This window comes from Anopheles coustani, chromosome X, assembly GCF_943734705.1.
Source record: "Anopheles coustani chromosome X, idAnoCousDA_361_x.2, whole genome shotgun sequence".
Taxonomy (NCBI): Eukaryota; Metazoa; Arthropoda; class Insecta; order Diptera; family Culicidae; genus Anopheles; species Anopheles coustani.
Genome location: NC_071290.1, coordinates 14,401,959 through 14,419,623, shown reverse-complemented (window position 1 = coordinate 14,419,623; position 17,665 = coordinate 14,401,959). Strand labels below are relative to the sequence as shown.

General features: G+C 43.1%; 1 protein-coding gene across 1 annotated transcript; it reads left to right on the top strand.

Moving 5' to 3' along the window:
- Positions 1–724: 724 nt before the first annotated feature.
- On the top strand, positions 725–1,518 carry LOC131269286 (uncharacterized). The gene is made up of 2 exons (XM_058271637.1): positions 725–1,055; positions 1,157–1,518. Exons 1-2 carry the CDS (start codon positions 1,002–1,004, stop codon positions 1,454–1,456), a joined length of 354 nt encoding a protein of 117 aa, XP_058127620.1. The 5' UTR covers positions 725–1,001; the 3' UTR covers positions 1,457–1,518.
- The last annotated feature ends 16,147 nt before the right edge of the window (positions 1,519–17,665 follow it).

Sequence of the window (17,665 nt, the reverse complement as noted above, 5' to 3'; positions counted from 1 at the left end):
TCTTCGCGTGTTGTCAACATGTTGTGTGCTTTCTCTAGCGAACAACTTTACCTGGTAGCTCTGACTGTTTTGACTTGGCCCACCTTAAACTGTACGTTTGTCATTCCTGAACCGTCCCTTTTTCGCTTCCACACCGCCAACAACTTTTGATTGCCAAATTGGCGCAAAATTGAACTTTACAATTAATGGTAGGCAAAAATCTTTCGTTCGCCTGGGATGGCTGATAGGTTGCTATCCGAATGACGTCTCCGGCGTCTCCGGCGAACCGCTCGGGTCGAGTCTCCGAGTGATAAACTTTAAGTTATAACGATAATGAGTAGATTAAGATAACAGTGGGAGGGTGAACACCAGCACTTCCTGGTGGCGAGGATGCGTTGTGTGCCTAAGGGGGAAAACGGGAACACGGCCCAATGCCACGGTCTCAGCCGCGCTTGGTGATACTGGGAGCGCGGTGTGGAGGCGGCTCACCTCCGGTTCGAATAACAGATTTGAGAGCTGCTAGTACGCTGACTAGCACTATCGTAAATTCAACAAACCAGCAATCGGGGTGAGTCAAAACGTGCGCGGGCAGTAGGTAGGAGTGCCCCCGGGGCGGCGGAACTTTTACAAATTGGAAGAAAGTTTCCTATATAACCGAAGTGAAGTGGAGTCGTAACATTTAATTGAGTGCTCTCAGCGACTTGCTCACGACGCTTCACGTGCCATCTTGAGGATCTTCGATCCCATCCCGACCCAGGTCCCGAAAAATATCATTCCGCATCCGGCAAAGTACGGGAGAGTCAGGAGGAACCTCGACGCAGGCCAGCTGATAATAAAACCCAGCGCAAAAGTGGGACGCGGAGCGATTCCGTTGAAACTTTACATTCGCGCAACTTTCGGTTCGGAAGTTTTTACCGGGTGCTTCGCAGCGGGATTTCGGGCGAAGTGTTAATTGAATATCGGCTAGGAGCGCCAGCAGTCAGCAGAAAAGTTATCGGACCATATAGCCACCGGGCAGCATAATGAATCTCCAATCGGTAGTTTGCGTCGTTTGCGTTTTCGTCGCCGTTTGCGCGGTAAGTTTGGCGGGGAGTGGACGGGGAAGACGGAGGGTGCTGGGTATCTGAATGATGAATTTGAATTTTTGCTTCCTGCGCTTTGCGCTCCTCCACTCTAGGCGCAGGATGCTGTACCGGCCGGAGGCCCTGGAGGCTTGACGCTGGCGGATCAGGCGGCCCAGTACAAGGAGACGGTGCTGTTGGTGCTGGCGAAGCGAGCTACCAGCGTGCCGGTGGAAAATGCTCCCGAAGTGGCGGCCGTCATGGCCGAAACGGCCCAGCTGCTGGACGCGTGTGCCGAGGCGCTGGAAGTTCACCAGCAGGTCTGGCAGTACAAGGTATGCGGTTCGGGCGCCCTGCAGCAAGGGCTTGCCGGGCTGAACGCTCTTCAGGTGGCTAGCAGTGCAGCGGCGAGATAAAGAGCAAAGGCATCGAGAGTAGCGAAGCATGAAAATAAAACGTTGGCAAATAAAGCATTGTTATCGACAAAAAGCTGGTCTTAGTAGTAGGGATGTTGTACTCATGTCACAATCTCCAAGACTTTAAAGCATTACGAAAGTACATCTGCGTTGTGAGTGTCTATCCCAAAATACCTTCCATTTGTACCGCAACCTTCGCGTCAATCTTCTGTCCAGGACTTAGACACCTACTAAGCGTTTCAAATTCCGACTAGGTCCAGTATTGGATATGTCTAAGTATCATATGGGCAGTTTCAGTTCTTCGAAAACGAGACACATGTCCCCAATATTGGGCTCTCTATTTATAAGAGTTTTTACCAACACACGAACTCACTAAATGTTTACAGTCCCTTCCGCTACGGCGTCTGGGAGAATTCAGGTACGGAATGTCTCTGTGAAGTCTGCCTGGAGTGCTAGCCAATAGCTTACCAAACGTTCCATTGCTCCTAAAAGAGGCCTTCTGGTTGAGGCTACGACGATTTCCATCCTCTAGGAAAGTATAGTTCCTCAAAAAGAAAAGTTATCGATAGGTTTCGCAACGTCTTAGATCGTGCGGATTGATGATATCGCTAGAAAAGCAATTCTTATGAAGCACCTTGGTGTTATTGTTATTTACTTCCTGTCAAAGACTTCCCTAGCTTTGTTGGCTTTACCAGTTAAATATACACCAACGCTCAGCTAGCTAACGGCGCCAGAAGACTTCTAAGGCAGTACCAGTCCTCACCGACGGCCTTTTCCAAAATAAATCGACAATCTTTCACTGCAGCAATTGGCAACACTTCGACCCAACTGCCAGCTGCGAAAGAAGGAAAATAAATCCTGCCTCCAAACACTACAAGATCAATCGCCTTATGATCGCGCAGGTGAACCTGATTGACTTCCGGCAGGTTCCTCCATTGTTTTCGGCCACCTAACATCTTCAGCACCTGGAACGCCTGCCTGGGGCTCGTCGACAATAACTTGTCGCGAATAAATGGGCAGCCGGTTCGGTTGCATCCATTACCTGGGACCAATTGGTTCAATCGCTCATTCCAAGCCTCGACTCCTTCGTTTCCCACGGTGCGCCTCACGGGAAGAGGTTAGGACGCCATGATGGGACGCCGTTAGTACTCCCTTCGTGCACGACATTTGTTACATAAATTACTTTCTTCGTATCCATCCTCAGGAGCGGTGCGTGTTGTAGCTATTTCTTGGCGCTTGTGTGCCGCTTACCCCTTCTTACCCTGTCATTCCCCTTTCCCCCCCTTTTTTTGGGGAACATTGAAAGGACCAATGCGCCTCCTGGTTTTATGTTTCTTCAGGACTTACGTCAAAAATGTGTTTTCTGTTCGAAAGTTAACTTAACAATGGCAAGCTTTATGGACACTCACTCACACGTTCGTCCCCGCCCCTGGTAAATCCCCCTCCCGCCTCGCCCTTCGGAAACGTTACTCGTTTAATAACGTCCGCCAGCTGGATTGACAGCGGACCAACACAGCTTCCATCCGAATGCTTGCGCGTCTTACAAGAAGATGTGTGTGTGTTCAGAACTCCATTCATTGATTTAACACAGGCGTGCGTGTGTGTGTGTGTATTAACTTTTTTGCCGAATGGTTGGAGAAGAGTGATTTGAAAAGTTTAAAAACCCAAAACTGTTTATCCGTGTGCAACAATGGTGGAAATTATTTCGGGAATGTCCTGAACCCGCGCCCTGCCTGACCCCTCCTCGGGGGAGGGATCGGGCGAAAATAATAATCTTTGGAGGCTGGCTTTTCGCAAAGGCTGTCACCAGCTGCAAGAATGGCCGAAACCCCCCCCCCCCCCCTCCCTTCCCCGCCTTTTCGGGAGGAATTTGTTCCGTAATCGCTTCGGTGCGATCCTAATAGTCCCGTTTGCTGGCCCAACTTTTCTGGTTTTTCTCACCCCCCTTCGCCCCACCTTTCTCCAACGCTTGTTGCTCGGTGGTTCTTGAGACCGACGTCAGTCATCCCTTTGTTGCCTGCGTGTGTGTGTGTGTGTGTGTGTGGAGCTTTTTTTGTGTGTGCTTCCCTTTACCAGCGTCGGCTCGTGTGGAATGTTTACGAATTATCTAAAATTTGCACGCCACACCACACACCAATGGCCGAAGGAATTTTATATTCGCCGACCCTAGGATAATGTGGTGTGCGTGTGTATGTGTGTCCCTTGTCCCTTCTTTCTTCTGCTCCGCTCAATTATTCGAACTTTTTTCTTTGTACTTCTTCCCGTGCAAATCGGGTTTTGTGTCCAGCTTCCCAGTGGCGTTGGGGTACGCCGGAAGAGTTTGGTCGGACAGATAAGGGATCAGTTTAGCATAAACCGTTATCGAACCGGTTGTTTGCGAAACTAAAAGCTCCGCTCACAAAGAACGCTTAAGGAAACCGCTTCCGGCAAAGAGTTTAAATAAAAATAAAATGATACACTGGAGGCGAGTAAGTGGACCACGTTTCGCATTGTCGGTGGAGTAAACCGAATACCACACATGCACACACCCACAACGGTATGAACAATCCCGTGTATGTGGGTCACGGGTGTTTCGACTTGCGAGAAAATGCTCTCAGTTCGGGCTGCGACTCCGATTGTCTTCCCACCTCGCGTGACCAAAAGGGATAAACATTATCGTAAAAAGTAAAGTGTATGAAAAAGGACGGGGTGGGAGGGACGCACACATACAACAACAACAACAGCAACAACATATGGCCACAGTAATGCTATACTTTCGCGCTTTTGCAATCGCTTTGCCGGTGGCATCGCAGTTAAAAGTAAGCATCCATCGCAGCGGAACCGGAAATGCAGCGTCCGGATGGCGATGCTGGCAGTTTTTATCTTCGATGCGAGCGGTTTCTGCGGTTTTTCCTTCCCTTTTTGGCTGTCGAAACACCAAAAACCGCCGCAGTTCGGTCGCAAACGACGACGACGACCACGACGACGATAACGGGCAAGTTAAAATGGCCGTCGAAAGATGACACTCTCCCCACCCGACAACACTCTGCTGGTCTTTTGGCTTTTTGCTTCGCGTTACCTTGGTGTCGAGTGTCGCAGTGCTTTATTTTGCTTCTGCCGTTTTGCTCCCATTAATTCGATGCGATCGGTGTTACTGCACTTGCGGTGAAGCAGAGATATGTTCTAGTTGTTTCTCTATCTATCTCTATTTTTCGGTCGCTAGGACCATTCGATGACGGCAATGCGTTGCGTCGGAAGCTCCTAGAGTGTCCGAATCACACATACACACAGGCAGGACCGGTCGTACCGGATCCGGGAAACCGATCATGTTCGCAATCCCAACTCGTTTCCCATTTGCTGTCGTACGGCACAGTGGTCCAGATGGTGGATATTGAGTTTGACATTTTGTCGAATTGATTTGATCAAGTTTGTTATGGATCTTTAGGCGAGATTCACTGAAATGAATCTCTTAGCCAAGATTCCGATTCATACAAGACTTGTTTGGGATTCGAGTGTCATAACATTGATGAATATTTCCAAATATTAATTCCAATTTCTTCTCTTCTAATGCTTCTGAATTTTTTGGTTTAATTTCCCTGTTCTTATAACCTTCATGGATATCGAATTTGACATTTCGTCCAATTTGATCTAGTTTGTTATGGATCTTTAGGCGAGATTCACTGAAATAAATCTTTTTGCCAAGATTCAGATTCATACAAGACTTGTTTGGGATTCGAGTGTCATAACATTGATGAATATTTCCAAATATTAATTCCAATTTCTTCTCTTCTAATGCTTCTGAATTTTTTGGTTTAATTTCCCTGTTCTTATAACCTTCATGGATATCGAATTTGACATTTCGTCCAATTTGATCTAGTTTGTTATGGATCTTTAGGCGAGATTCACTGAAATAAATCTTTTTGCCAAGATTCAGATTCATACAAGACTTGTTTGGGATTCGAGTGTCATAACATTGATGAATATTTCCAAATATTAATTCCAATTTCTTCTCTTCTAATGCTTCTGAATTTTTTGGTTTAATTTCCCTGTTCTTATAACCTTCATGCATATTGGAGATTCATTAATCTCTCATTCAAAGATTCATCAATTTCAAAATTGAATCAAAGAGTCTTTCAGATTTATGAATCTGAATACGGATGATACGGAGTATGAAATAGTATAAATCTTACTTGTTTGAAAAAAAAACCTTTATGCGACATATTAGTTATGCGAGAATTTTTCGAACAACAATAAAAAAGCAAGCCATCTGCAAATTTTGCCTTCAAACCCTTCAACACTGAGAGAAAGATGTATAGATACCTTTCGATGCCAAAAGCCGTCAATTTGACCCTTCTATGAAACCTATTTTTAATGTCCAAACGACTTTTAGTAGAAGCTTATGACTGAATTACAGATTCTTGGAATTATGGATGAATATTATTTGAAATTAGTTAAACAACTGTCGCAGCAAACGTTGAACCCAACTTTCTGTTATAACAAACATTTAAAAGTAACGCTTTTTAAAGGGTATAACTATGACAAAAACCTAACTAGAAAAACTTCTTTAAATTATTTTGGGATTTTATTGATTAAATAAAATATTTTTGTTCTACCATAGGTGTTATTTGTGAATTAAATCGGCAAGAATTTGGCAATAATAACCAAAAATTTAATTCAACTGCATCTATTAGGCTCAAATAAATGAGTGAATATTTCCAAACACATAAGAACGGCAGGTACACTCGAAATAAACACCGCGCAACGAAGGAACGGACAAAACGTACGAAAAAAAAACTTCCCAATAAACAAAGCAGTACAAATTCCCGAACCTGGTTCGAGTGAAGGGGTTAAACGAACTAATGGCGTACAAAATATAGTGTCCAAAATATAGCATCAAATTTCTTCTGTGTCAAATATTCAAATTGAAGCACACACACTTACTATACCCACATTAAAAAAAAAAACAAAAGGGAATTTGAAAGAAATAAATGGCTTAGTTTAAAATATCAATACATCACATTGAAACCAATCAATGAATGTTCAATAAAAAACGAATGCATTTTGCCCATCGAGTTCTCCACCGGGGGGCGCACTGTGCGCACGGTAACGACAATTGGGTACGTGATGCGATTTTGCAAGTGTACCTTTGTGCACACTTGCGCCCGTGCGGTGGTGGCTTCCTTTTCCAATCCTTTTTAAATGTAAAACGAACCGACGATAAACCCGAAAACCCAAAAATGAATGTATGATGGTGCATTAAAAAAAAAGAAAAAAACAAAACAAAAAATGAGGGAAAGCACTGACATGCTGTGCGTTGGTCGAGGTGTAACATCGATGAAATGGTGGGGCGAGGTCGTGCAGGGTTTGAGTAATTCCGAAGATTATGATGATGGGCTCGGAAGGAGATGCCCATTTCCGGCCGCCTCCAACCGACGACCGAGCGGGATACGTTCGTCACCGTTGGCAACAACCTTGGGCGGAGAGCCTGGTCGAACATAAAACAACGACAAAGCTGCTAATGATAATGATGCGCCGTGGTGGTGGCGTCCATCATCCGCCGGGCGAGGCCGGGGTTGGAAACGCAATATAGCAACCGATCCGAAATATAAACCTCCGTTACTTTTATTTTGGGGTGGGTTTTATCCACCCACCCTCCCACTCCTCTCCCGCCTGTTGGCTCGGTGTCCTTCAAAACCGTGGGAAGAAAATCTGTGTAAGAGGGTAGGCGTCAATGAATCTCGCCCGCGAGCGTCTTGTTGCAAGCGGTTTTTGCTACGCTTAAAAGTTTCCGCATTTTATACGAAAAGTAGAACGGTGCCATTGTGCCAACAGGGGGGGCGGGGGGACGCAGTGTCGAGTGGGGGAAGGGGTGTAAGAAACAATGGCCTCTTAAGTGTAATCAACGCGTGCTGAAAGTGTGCTGTGCCAGTTTCGTTCGGTGCGGTTCGGGTTAATTTAATATTGTTTTTATCTGCACTTTGGAACTTGGCCATCTCATGGCCAACTGCGCGCAAAAAGAAATGGAAAAACCCCGTTCGCATCGCCATCTTCGCCCCCCCTTCTGCCAAGTCCTCCTCGCCTGACGAACACCGAAGCCCCGAGCGGCGGGAAAATATTGATGGCGCGAGCGAAAAGCGAGGGAAATGCTTCACTTTAGCAATGTTGCACCATCGAAGGGAAAGGGCGTGACGTCACTACATTCCACCACCATGGAAGCGGAAAGAGGTCTCCTCTGCTATTGTGCTCCTCATAGAAATTAACCCCGTTGTCAGGTTAATAAACGCGCACGGCAACGTTAACATATTGTGCGCCATTTATTTGCAAACCGAGAAATCCGCGAGGCCGAATGATGGAAGCGAATGAATGGAAAAGCCCCTGCCCCCCGGGAGGGGCGGTGGTTTTGGGTGGGGCGCGGGGGTGTAGTGGTGGTAAAACGGTCCCAAGATTTATTACGTTCGTCCGCACCCCCGAAGAGGCTCAGTGTGCTGTCACCGAAAGTTGGTTTTTTATTTAACACTAGAATATATAGCTTTGGAACTTTGTTCGAATGCTTTTTAGGGGTCATTTCCACACCTATTTTTTAAACGCTATAACTTCACTATTTTTGAAGTTTTTTCAAATCTGTAAATTTATACTTTTTTGTTTGTTTTGTTTGTTTTGTTATTTGTTGACTATCTTTTCGCGTTTTTAATTTTTTGATGTACCACTTCACCATTTTGTACCTCGGTGTAAAATATAATAAATCGATATGAATCGAATTTAAAACCTTTTCAACTTCAATTTTTTTAAAACGTATCATGTAAATTCAGAGTGATTATATGTTAGACTACCTTTATAAAATAACTTCATATTTTAAGATAAAAAATGACGCAAAAAATTGACCTTAAAGATGTTGATTTTAAATTTTCCTATAGGGTTTTCCGTCCTGTGCTTTATTCCGTTATTTTGTTCTCGAGCATTTCGAAGCGTTACGCGGGATACATTTCTATGGGAATTGGCTTTATTTCCGATCTTTGAGCCTAATTTAGGCCGTTATTTGTATTTGCAAAAATATGACTTTATTTTTGAAATTTTCCTCAACATTCTAACTTTCTATTGCTTTTGTTTTTATCTGAATTTACATTATAGATTTTTAATAAATAAAAGCAGAAAAAACCTCAGTTTCATCCGTTTTTAATTTACACCGAGCTAGCGGAATAATGAAGAAATACATCGGAAAACCAAAAACGTCAAAAGATAGTCAACAAATATACTAAGAAGTACCAATTTGTGGATTGGAAATATCTTCAAAATTGAGGAAGTTATGGCGTTTTAAAAATAGGGGTCAAAATGACCCCTTGAAAGCATTCTAATGATAGTGAATTCTTGGAAGTGGTCGAACAGAACAATCTGAAATTTTTGTTTTAGATGTCACTTTGAATTTTAAGAAAAGCTTTGTAAAAATATTCAGCCAAAATATTAAACTTGAAAATTGCGTTGGGGTCAAAATGACCCCTATTCCGATTCTAGTGTTAACATCCTCTCTCTCTCTCTCTCTCTCGCTCCTGCTCCCGGTTTGTGTCGCGATTTAATTTATTTCTCTAACTTCCATTCGGATGTGTCCATCCCGTGCTCCCCCCACCCCACCCGGTCTTCAGGCACCTTTTGGGTAATTTCAACGAATGTAACAGTTTGGATTTGCTGAACTCGGTTTGGATTTTCCACCACGTTTCCACCGGGGTTTTTTTTGGGTGTTGCGCGTCGCGTCAAAAAGCTTCAGCCGGAACCGGAGCGGGGGTGGTGAGGTCCGTGTCGGGATGGAGGGGGAAGCTGAGCGGGTAGCTAATTTTCACTAGGAAAAATACCGAAACAACACCGGTCATTAAATTTTCGCATTGTGCCGCTTTTTTCGGTTGATTGTACACTTTTTCCACTTTACCTCACCGGTGAGGTGGGTAAAGGTGGGTGGGCTAGCTACGGGGAAAACCGAACGCCGGAGGGCTGGTTTTTGTCACGCGCTGGATTTTAAAACACACGCTTTTCGGGTGCTCGCACAGCTGCTTAGCTGGTGGGATGGAAAATCCGTCGGAAAACCACCGTGTATTTCGGTAGGGATTTTTTTGGTTGTGTGTTTTTGCTACTGTTTTTTTTTGTTGTTGTTGCAATGTTTGGTTGGTTTGTTCTGTCCCACTGTACTCGGTATCGCCCGCACGATAGCTCAACTTTTCCCGTTTCGCCAAACGTCGTTCGCTGGAAAGCCCCCATTTTTTTTTTCTCCTCCACAGGAATTTAACCGGCAGCGTAATGTTGTTTCGCTTTTAAATGTTTTACCAACAGACAACTGTCGGCATTGGTGGGGAGAGGGGCGTAGCCAGGGAGGATGGTACTGAGGTACATATAAAACAGATTATTCAAAGACGAAAATGCACCGCGTGTGGAAATTCGCGCCCGACACCGATCCAACATCGATCGGGGTGCGGGGGAAAGGAGCAACGGGAGGGAACCTGTAGAGGAAAATCCAGTACCCTCCTATTCGTGATGATATATACTCGAGGATAGGATATGTATAGTTTTTCTATCCCTCACTCGCCATCTTCTCTCTTCCAATCGCTATCGAGGGCTCTACATTGATCAGCGACATCGCGTCGTTAAGCGCGACCTGAACTCCATACGGAAAAAATGTCGCAAAAATCGTGCTAGACAATGTCAGGTGTAGAAACAGCCAAACTGTCGCCATATGCGATCTCGTTTTAGCTCGATTTCCTCTTATTGAGCTCTGCGTTAATGTCATATTCGAAACGTAAACAAACCGACATTTGCACAAAATGTAAACAAACCCAAACAGGAACGCTAACGATACGAGTAATATAGACTATGAAACGAAAGATTATTCGTTTGACTAATTATTTCCACTCTTCGCAAAAATAATCTTTACTTTTGTAATTATTAGTTTCAAAGTCCCGTGATGAGGATAAGACAATAAAACCCTACATTTTTAAAGTGAACGTAATTTTTTATAAATGACGCTAAGTGGAAACGAACATTGGTTTACCAAGAGAGACGCCGAGGAACTATAGCACAAGTTGAAAACCGTGAGGAAATATCGTTACTTAGAAGGGTAAACGCTGGTTTTGAAGAAAAACTTTATTTCGCACAATAAAAGACTAAAAGAACAGCAAACCTCTAACATAACTCTCGTGCACCTTGACACCATTTGTGAGATACGATTGCAATGAAAAATCACAGATTCAGATAATAAATAAACTGTAAATAAATGGGTGACTATGTTAATACAAAACTGAACCACTAAGCTTTTGATTTAATAATGGTTATGATAATTTGAAATCTACGAATCAAAATATGCTCGAATTTGAAAAGTTACACCACATCTTTAAAAACAGTTATGAAAAAATGGTTAGTAAAATCAATAACGAAAAAATACTGATATGTCTGTGGGCATCCTGAATACACAACAGAATATGAACTGAAAATAAAAACTTTAGTAGCATTAATATTTTTCCTCCCCGAGCTTCGCCGCGGCTTCAGGCTAGTTAGAGATATTAAGCTCCGTTCTGAACGGTATTTTTAACAAACTGCTTCCTGCTGAAACTGAGCTACTTTGGTCGCGCGTCGTAGCGCGACGTCGCTTGTCAGTGCAGAGACCGTGTATCACAACTAGTTACCCCTGGAGAACGAATTTCATCCGGTTTTACGCCAAACAAGTGGTGGTTGGGTGGTCCATTAGAAACAAATTTATGATCGAAGGTGACACGTCCTTCCGTTCCGGCTGGCGAACGGGGTTTCGCTCGAATCATTGGGATAAGCTATTGAGCGCATCAGTAGAGCAGCTTCAGGTGAGAAGCGAAAGAAAATCCACAGCGGCTTCCCGACGGGCCTGGGCCAAGGTGTGGTCGGTGCTGGTTTTTTCATTATTTATGTGGCCATTAATGCGGGGGACAGTGTAGCCCGGTGCTGGCCGGTGCACGATAACACTTCACCCTCGAGCCGGAACCGGAAGCGTACGTGCTGCATCCCGGGCAAACCCAGGGGGCGGTCGATGCGTTCCTTCAGACGTGTCGCACGTCGGGGTGTGACAATAAATTTTCGGCCTTTTTATATCGACCTCAGGGCGGGGGAGGAAGGGAGTGATGTGTGGTAGGGGCTGTAACAGGGGTAGCTAATACAATGTCAGCTACGAACGGAGTGGAGGAATAGCTGCACCACACGACGATGAGTTTTGCTGCCGATCGTATGGTGTATTGATGGAAAGTTGTCTCGAAAGCATCGGGAGGGGAGGGGGAATGAGGTGGACTGGGCCGCGAACTAACTCGTTCTATCCATCCGGGAAGGTGTCTTGAAGGCCAGCCAATTACCTTGGAATCCAAGGATGCATTGCCAAGAATAAATTGTGCTCCATCACAATGGGTCGGGCGAGGGATAAAATTGAAAAAAAAAATCGATTTCACGTGTGCGAAAGTACAACATGTTTTTTCAAGCTATGGGACAAAACAAAGATATCATGAAATATATCAACGTCAAGATTTATTTAAATATAAGTAACAACATCGTCAAATATAGTATGCATAAACTTGGTAAATAAGGCTGATAAGTTTCAAATTTTTTAAATTTTATTTTGATGTACGGATTTGTACAGAAAAGGTATGTAATAATTCTTTAAACGAATGTACAGGATTGTTTAGTTGAAATTATATTTTAAGAAGTAAAGTTACATGTTGAAAAACAACTGAATAAGTGAATCAGTGGTTTCTTTTTAATCTTATGATATTGTTAAAGATTGTAGAAAAGCCTATTCCAATGAATACTCACATGCAAAGTAGTATTCCTTGTCACTTTTTTTAGTTGAAAATGCAAACAAACTAGACCACATTATTGTAAATTTATAGTACATCTCCGTCAAGGCACTTCGGTCATTTATAGCAATGAAAGCTATGGTATGGTGATTAAAATAACAACTCTTCTTAGAGATTTAGATCAGACTGACCAACCTTCACAATGATTCGAATCTTTGAGTCACTCTTTTTCGATTTAAATCGTAAGCATGAGTTATTAGTCGTCACAGAGCTTTGAATCCTCAACAAAGATTCGAACACCAAAACAGTGAGTGAGTGAGTGAGTGAGTTAAAGAGTCGCTAGTGAGTAAAAAATCACAACTTGGGATTCAAATTCCTGTTAAAGAATCAAATAAAAAAGAAGCTACAAAAACTGATGACAATGAGCAGAATTTGTTTTGGATTTATTGTAGTTCAATGTTATTGATTAGGAATTGATCATTATATTTTGTAGTGAGTAAACTAGAATTACACATACACACAATAAATTGTGTACGTGTTGAATCCGCTGTTGTCAAATTAACACTTTGTTGAACGGAGACGAAGATCTTCGTCTATTTTTGACTCAACGTTGCCGACGAAAAGACGGACATTTTCGTCCAATCGTTCGATTCATCGTTTCCGTTTCGATCGTTCGTTCGTTGCCGATTTATAAAGAAAACAAAAACAATTGGCGGAATAGGTGGGTACAAGTATATCGTACACGCCGTGGCTGAACTCGGTGACAACAGCTATTTTTAGGTAAAAGATGCCCTTCAACAAAGTGTTAAAATGGAGGGGAGAGAATAAATATCCGAAAAAATCGGAAAAAACCTACTTAAAAGGATAAAATTTTCGTCCTAAACTGGATAACGTTTCACTAGAAACATTCTACCTGGAAAAAGCACCGTAAAAACAAAGGAATATTTGTAAAAGCGAGCAAAAATTTCTAAACGTACATTGGATGAAAATGCGTTCAACCTAATTTTTAGAAAGGTGTCGTTATCCTTGAAACGCTTTAACATGGTCTATATTACACAGAGGTTTACATAAGAAGTAATAATTTAAATTTAAATGACCCAATAGTTTATTTTAAAGATATCTTAAAATAAATTTAAAACACCTTTAATTTTGGTCTTGAAAAATTGCTTTATTTATCCATCGTGCAGCGAAGAAACCAAGCACCGAATGAAGGTGATTAGAACACCTTCAACTAGCCGTACCGAAAGCTAACTCTCCTCTGCCCTGTGCGTTGTTTCTTCTCCCTCCCGACAACGGGAACAAAGTACCGTACAACAAATCACCTATCAGTACTTTATTTCCACTTTAAAGCATGTGTACGCGCACGGGAGCCCATTAAACCATGCTGGACCGCCTTTAATGGGGCTCGCCATCGCTCACAAGGCACCGGGCGCCTCCATCGAAGGTGAAATTATTGAGAAATCCCATCAAAAACAAAACAAAAAGAAAGAAAACGGAAATGCAAAACCGACCGAAACTTACTCCGAAATGGCGGCCCAACAGGTTGCGCCGAGCGTGTGGTACGAAAGTTTTGCGTGCAGGCAGCAATCTTGACACCGTTGCGCCCCCAAGCTTTCCATTTTCGAGTTATGCTTGGATTTTCCACCACCCTCCTTTTCGTGCTGGGATGAAGTGTGATTAAAATTCCTCCGTGGTTCGAGATGAAAAATAGCACCGATACTGAGAATGGGGGGAAAACGACGAATGGATTCTTTATTCCGGAGGGTTTTTTGGTCCGCGCTTCGCTTGCCCTGTTTTGCTCACGCCTTTGTTTTTTTGTTTGACACCGATTCTGCTTCCTGAAAATGCGGCCCCCGTTGTTGTGCCTTGCTTCATTTTCGTCGCAAGCCGGTTGTTTTTTTCTTTTTGCCATCGTCCGGGAGCCACGAAAATGTGCGATTACTTATTCATTCAATTGAGTTTCGATTCCGGTTTGTTTTTCACTTACTTGCCATCGGAGCGCATTAGAGCCGGCGCCCTGTCGGTACGGAAGAAAATAATCCAACGAAAGCGAAAAAGCGGACGCAGAACCCCCCTCCCCCCCCCCTGTCGGCCAGCCAGCGGAGCAACTGGCGTGTTTATTCTGCCCGAGTGATTGCTTTCAGCAGCAGCAGCAGCAAGCCTTTTCTTGTGTCTCGCTGATTATTTTAAATGAATCCTTGATGTTCTCGTTTGGCCATTTTTTTTCCGTTCCGTTATTATTTTTTTTGTTCTCCTCCGCCGATTCGCACCACCGAGGTTTGGGTGGTAACACTACGGTGGAAAAAAAGTGAAACGAACCGAAACGGGAAAGAAGAGAAAATCTTCTATCACTCTGCCAGCGTCAACAGTAAAATGTGGAAACATAAACCGAAAAGAAAACACTAGATCGAAGTCGAAGGAAGTTGAAAGAAGCTTGAGAATGTAAGGAAAGATGAGGCAATTCTTCTACTTGCCGAACAACTTAAAATAATTGGAGAGCTAACCATAAAAATATCAAAAATATAACAATTTCAATATCGAATCGACATGAAACATGTTGTAGAACATTGAGGAGCAAAATGGCTCAATCTTAGAGGCAGATCATGTACAACATAGACTTAAATTCATTTAAAAAGTGTCATCAAACAAGCTGAACATCACAATTGTGGGTGACAGCATACATTCTCATTAGCCCTTTCAATGGACTTTTGTAATAAAAAAATGTATCATTTTGGAAAGTGTTGTTTTTGCTGGGTTTTTGAGAATTTCTCATTTAATATATTATGTTACTACATTTTAACAAAGACGATTGTGCTCAAACAATGTTCTAAAATGTTTTAAGGCCAGGTGCAAAATTGTAAGAATTATGAGTAAAACTCTTTTCAGTATAAATAACATATTTGGGTATTTGATCAACGTTTGCTTGGATATAATGTTCCATTAAATATCTTGGTTTACTCAAATACTTTAACTGCGATTGACTCACATAGTGGATGACAGATGATTCTGATCCTGTCATGAACCTAATTCAGTATTCTACTAATATATTAGAAGGCTACAGAAGATGAAGTAATTTATCCTTATGATAGCTAGTATATTTGCTAATTGATTTTAAACAAATTTTTGTTTTTACTTTTTAAACTAAACTTTGTTTATTAGCCTAATTTTACTAGGTTTAAACTCAACTTGTTACATCTCATTTTCTGTAAAGTCATTGTAATTCGTTTCTGCTAGTTTTCTTTTTTTGATGAACATTTAAGATATTCATGTATGCTTTTCAACGTTTATATATTTTTAACTGTTTTAAATCGCTTTTTCTAGAATTTTAGAACAGTTTAAATTTAGTTTAGAAAGACTTTGAAAAGTAGTGTTCCACCAGTTCATGTGTTTTTTTAAATCGCACTTGCAAATACTTTAAAAAATGAAGGTGCATATTACGCTACTGGGCCATCATGCCCCATTTTACCCTACCTCCGAGCGAAGCGGTACCGAGTCGAGCATTTTTGCATCGTTGGATCGTTCTCCTTCGCTGTCATTGCCATCGCGCTTTGTTTTGTTTTCCGCGGCTTTAATCTTCTCGGGCGCGTGTGGTCGCCCGGTTCACGTGCCGGTTTCTTTTCCATTCCCATTTTCCCGTTTTCCATCCCTTTAGCGTTTTTTTTTTGTGTCGTTCACCTATCCACTCATTTATATTCTGGAGGAAGGAGAGTGCACGGAAAACAATACGAAACGAAAAAAAAACAAGGTTTAGGAGACAGGAAAAGGCTTGAGGAGCGCGCTGTTTTTAAATTACCGTTTTCGTTTTCTTGCATTCGGATTTGCTCTTTTAACAACATTTCAGCGGGAAATAGGAAAATGTCTCCCTTGCTTACGGTGCTTCGGGGGTTCTCTTCCTCTTGTACCGTTGGCTCGGCTTCGCGGATGCGTTGTTTCGCATTTGTTTGTGCAATTCGAGGAACAGGCACCATCCACCAATCCACCTTAGCTCCCCGCCATTTTCCCCGTCCACTCAGGCACTCAGGGAAAACCCATTTTTTCCCGGCACATTTCGCAACACGTTGTTGTCTTTCTCGCAACTCGCTCGCGCGAAACCTGCCTTCCCTGGAAACCTGGCTTGGCTGGATGTGTATTGTTCCCTTCTTTCCGTTTGCTCCCCCTCCTCACCCTCTCCTCCTCTCGTACATCTCCTCACGAAAGGGGGTGTGTTTTTGGCTTTCCGCACCGAAAGGGCGAAGGGTTTTCAATTCGTCTCGTTTGTGATTTATGACGGACCCCTTTCCGGGAAAACCAAATTACGTTGGCAGTGAAAATATGGAAATGAATAAATTTAATTAATTACCATCGGCTCGGCTTTGCTGGGCGAGCAACAGGGCTTGCGTTTTGGGTGTTTATTTTATTTTCATTTTTTTTTGTTGTTTTCGTTTGTTTGTATTTTTCTATCCTCAATCTAGAAATTTCGCAACAAACCGACGAACTAAATAGAACGGAAAAGAATACCCAAAGCCAGATACCGTTTTTTTCCCCGCCACCCAAATCCGCGAAACCGTAATCTCTGTGTCTGCAGCGAGGAGACGATGACGAGTGTTTTGTTTTTCGGTCGGAAAACGCGGAGTGTTTTTTCTCCAATTGTTCGCAATTTTTCAAAAAATGTCCATCGAGGTTTGACAAAGTTTCCGCATGTAAACCCGGACCCCGTTTTTCTTCCCTTAAAGCGTAGATTTACAGGTCCGCACAGGTGTGCGTTTGTGTGTGTGTGTCAACGCGCATCAATTCGTTCGGTTGGGTTGAGAAGGGAAATCCAAACCATTTCCCGTCAGGGATTTATTTTCCAGTGGACTGTAATCGACACCATTTTTTGTTTGTTGTTTTTTTTTATTCTTCACCAAAGAATGTGATACTTTCCGATTCCAATCATTCCCTCCTCCTCTCCCCCCTCTCCCCCCTCTCCCCCTCCCTCGCCATCGTATTCCTTGATGCTCACAATGACAATCGTTTAATTTCCAACCCGAAAGTCGAAGGTTCACTCTTTTGCCGTTGGCAAACCGGGAAAGAAAGGAAACCTAATGGCACCCCGTCATGTTCACGCAGCTTTCCACCTAATTGTTGTCCGGTTCGGTCGACGTCCTTTCTATCTGCGACTGATACCATCGGTTCTTCGGGGAAAAAAAAATCGGGATAATGGATGGTGCTGGATTTGATTCGATTGACGAAATGGGATGTGGATTTCCTTCCTTTCCGATAGCGCTCCCGCCATGTGACGGTGGCTGAGGGGAGGGGGGTGGGAGGGGGGGGGGGGGTAAGGTAAAGGAATACATTTTTTTTCACCCCCACCAAGAACGAACCGCGCTTCGAAGAAGAGCAAAAAATGGGAGCAAAAAATAATTGGATAAACGATTTTGAATTTCCTAAACCTTGTTGCGGCGTTTGTGTGGTTCGCTTT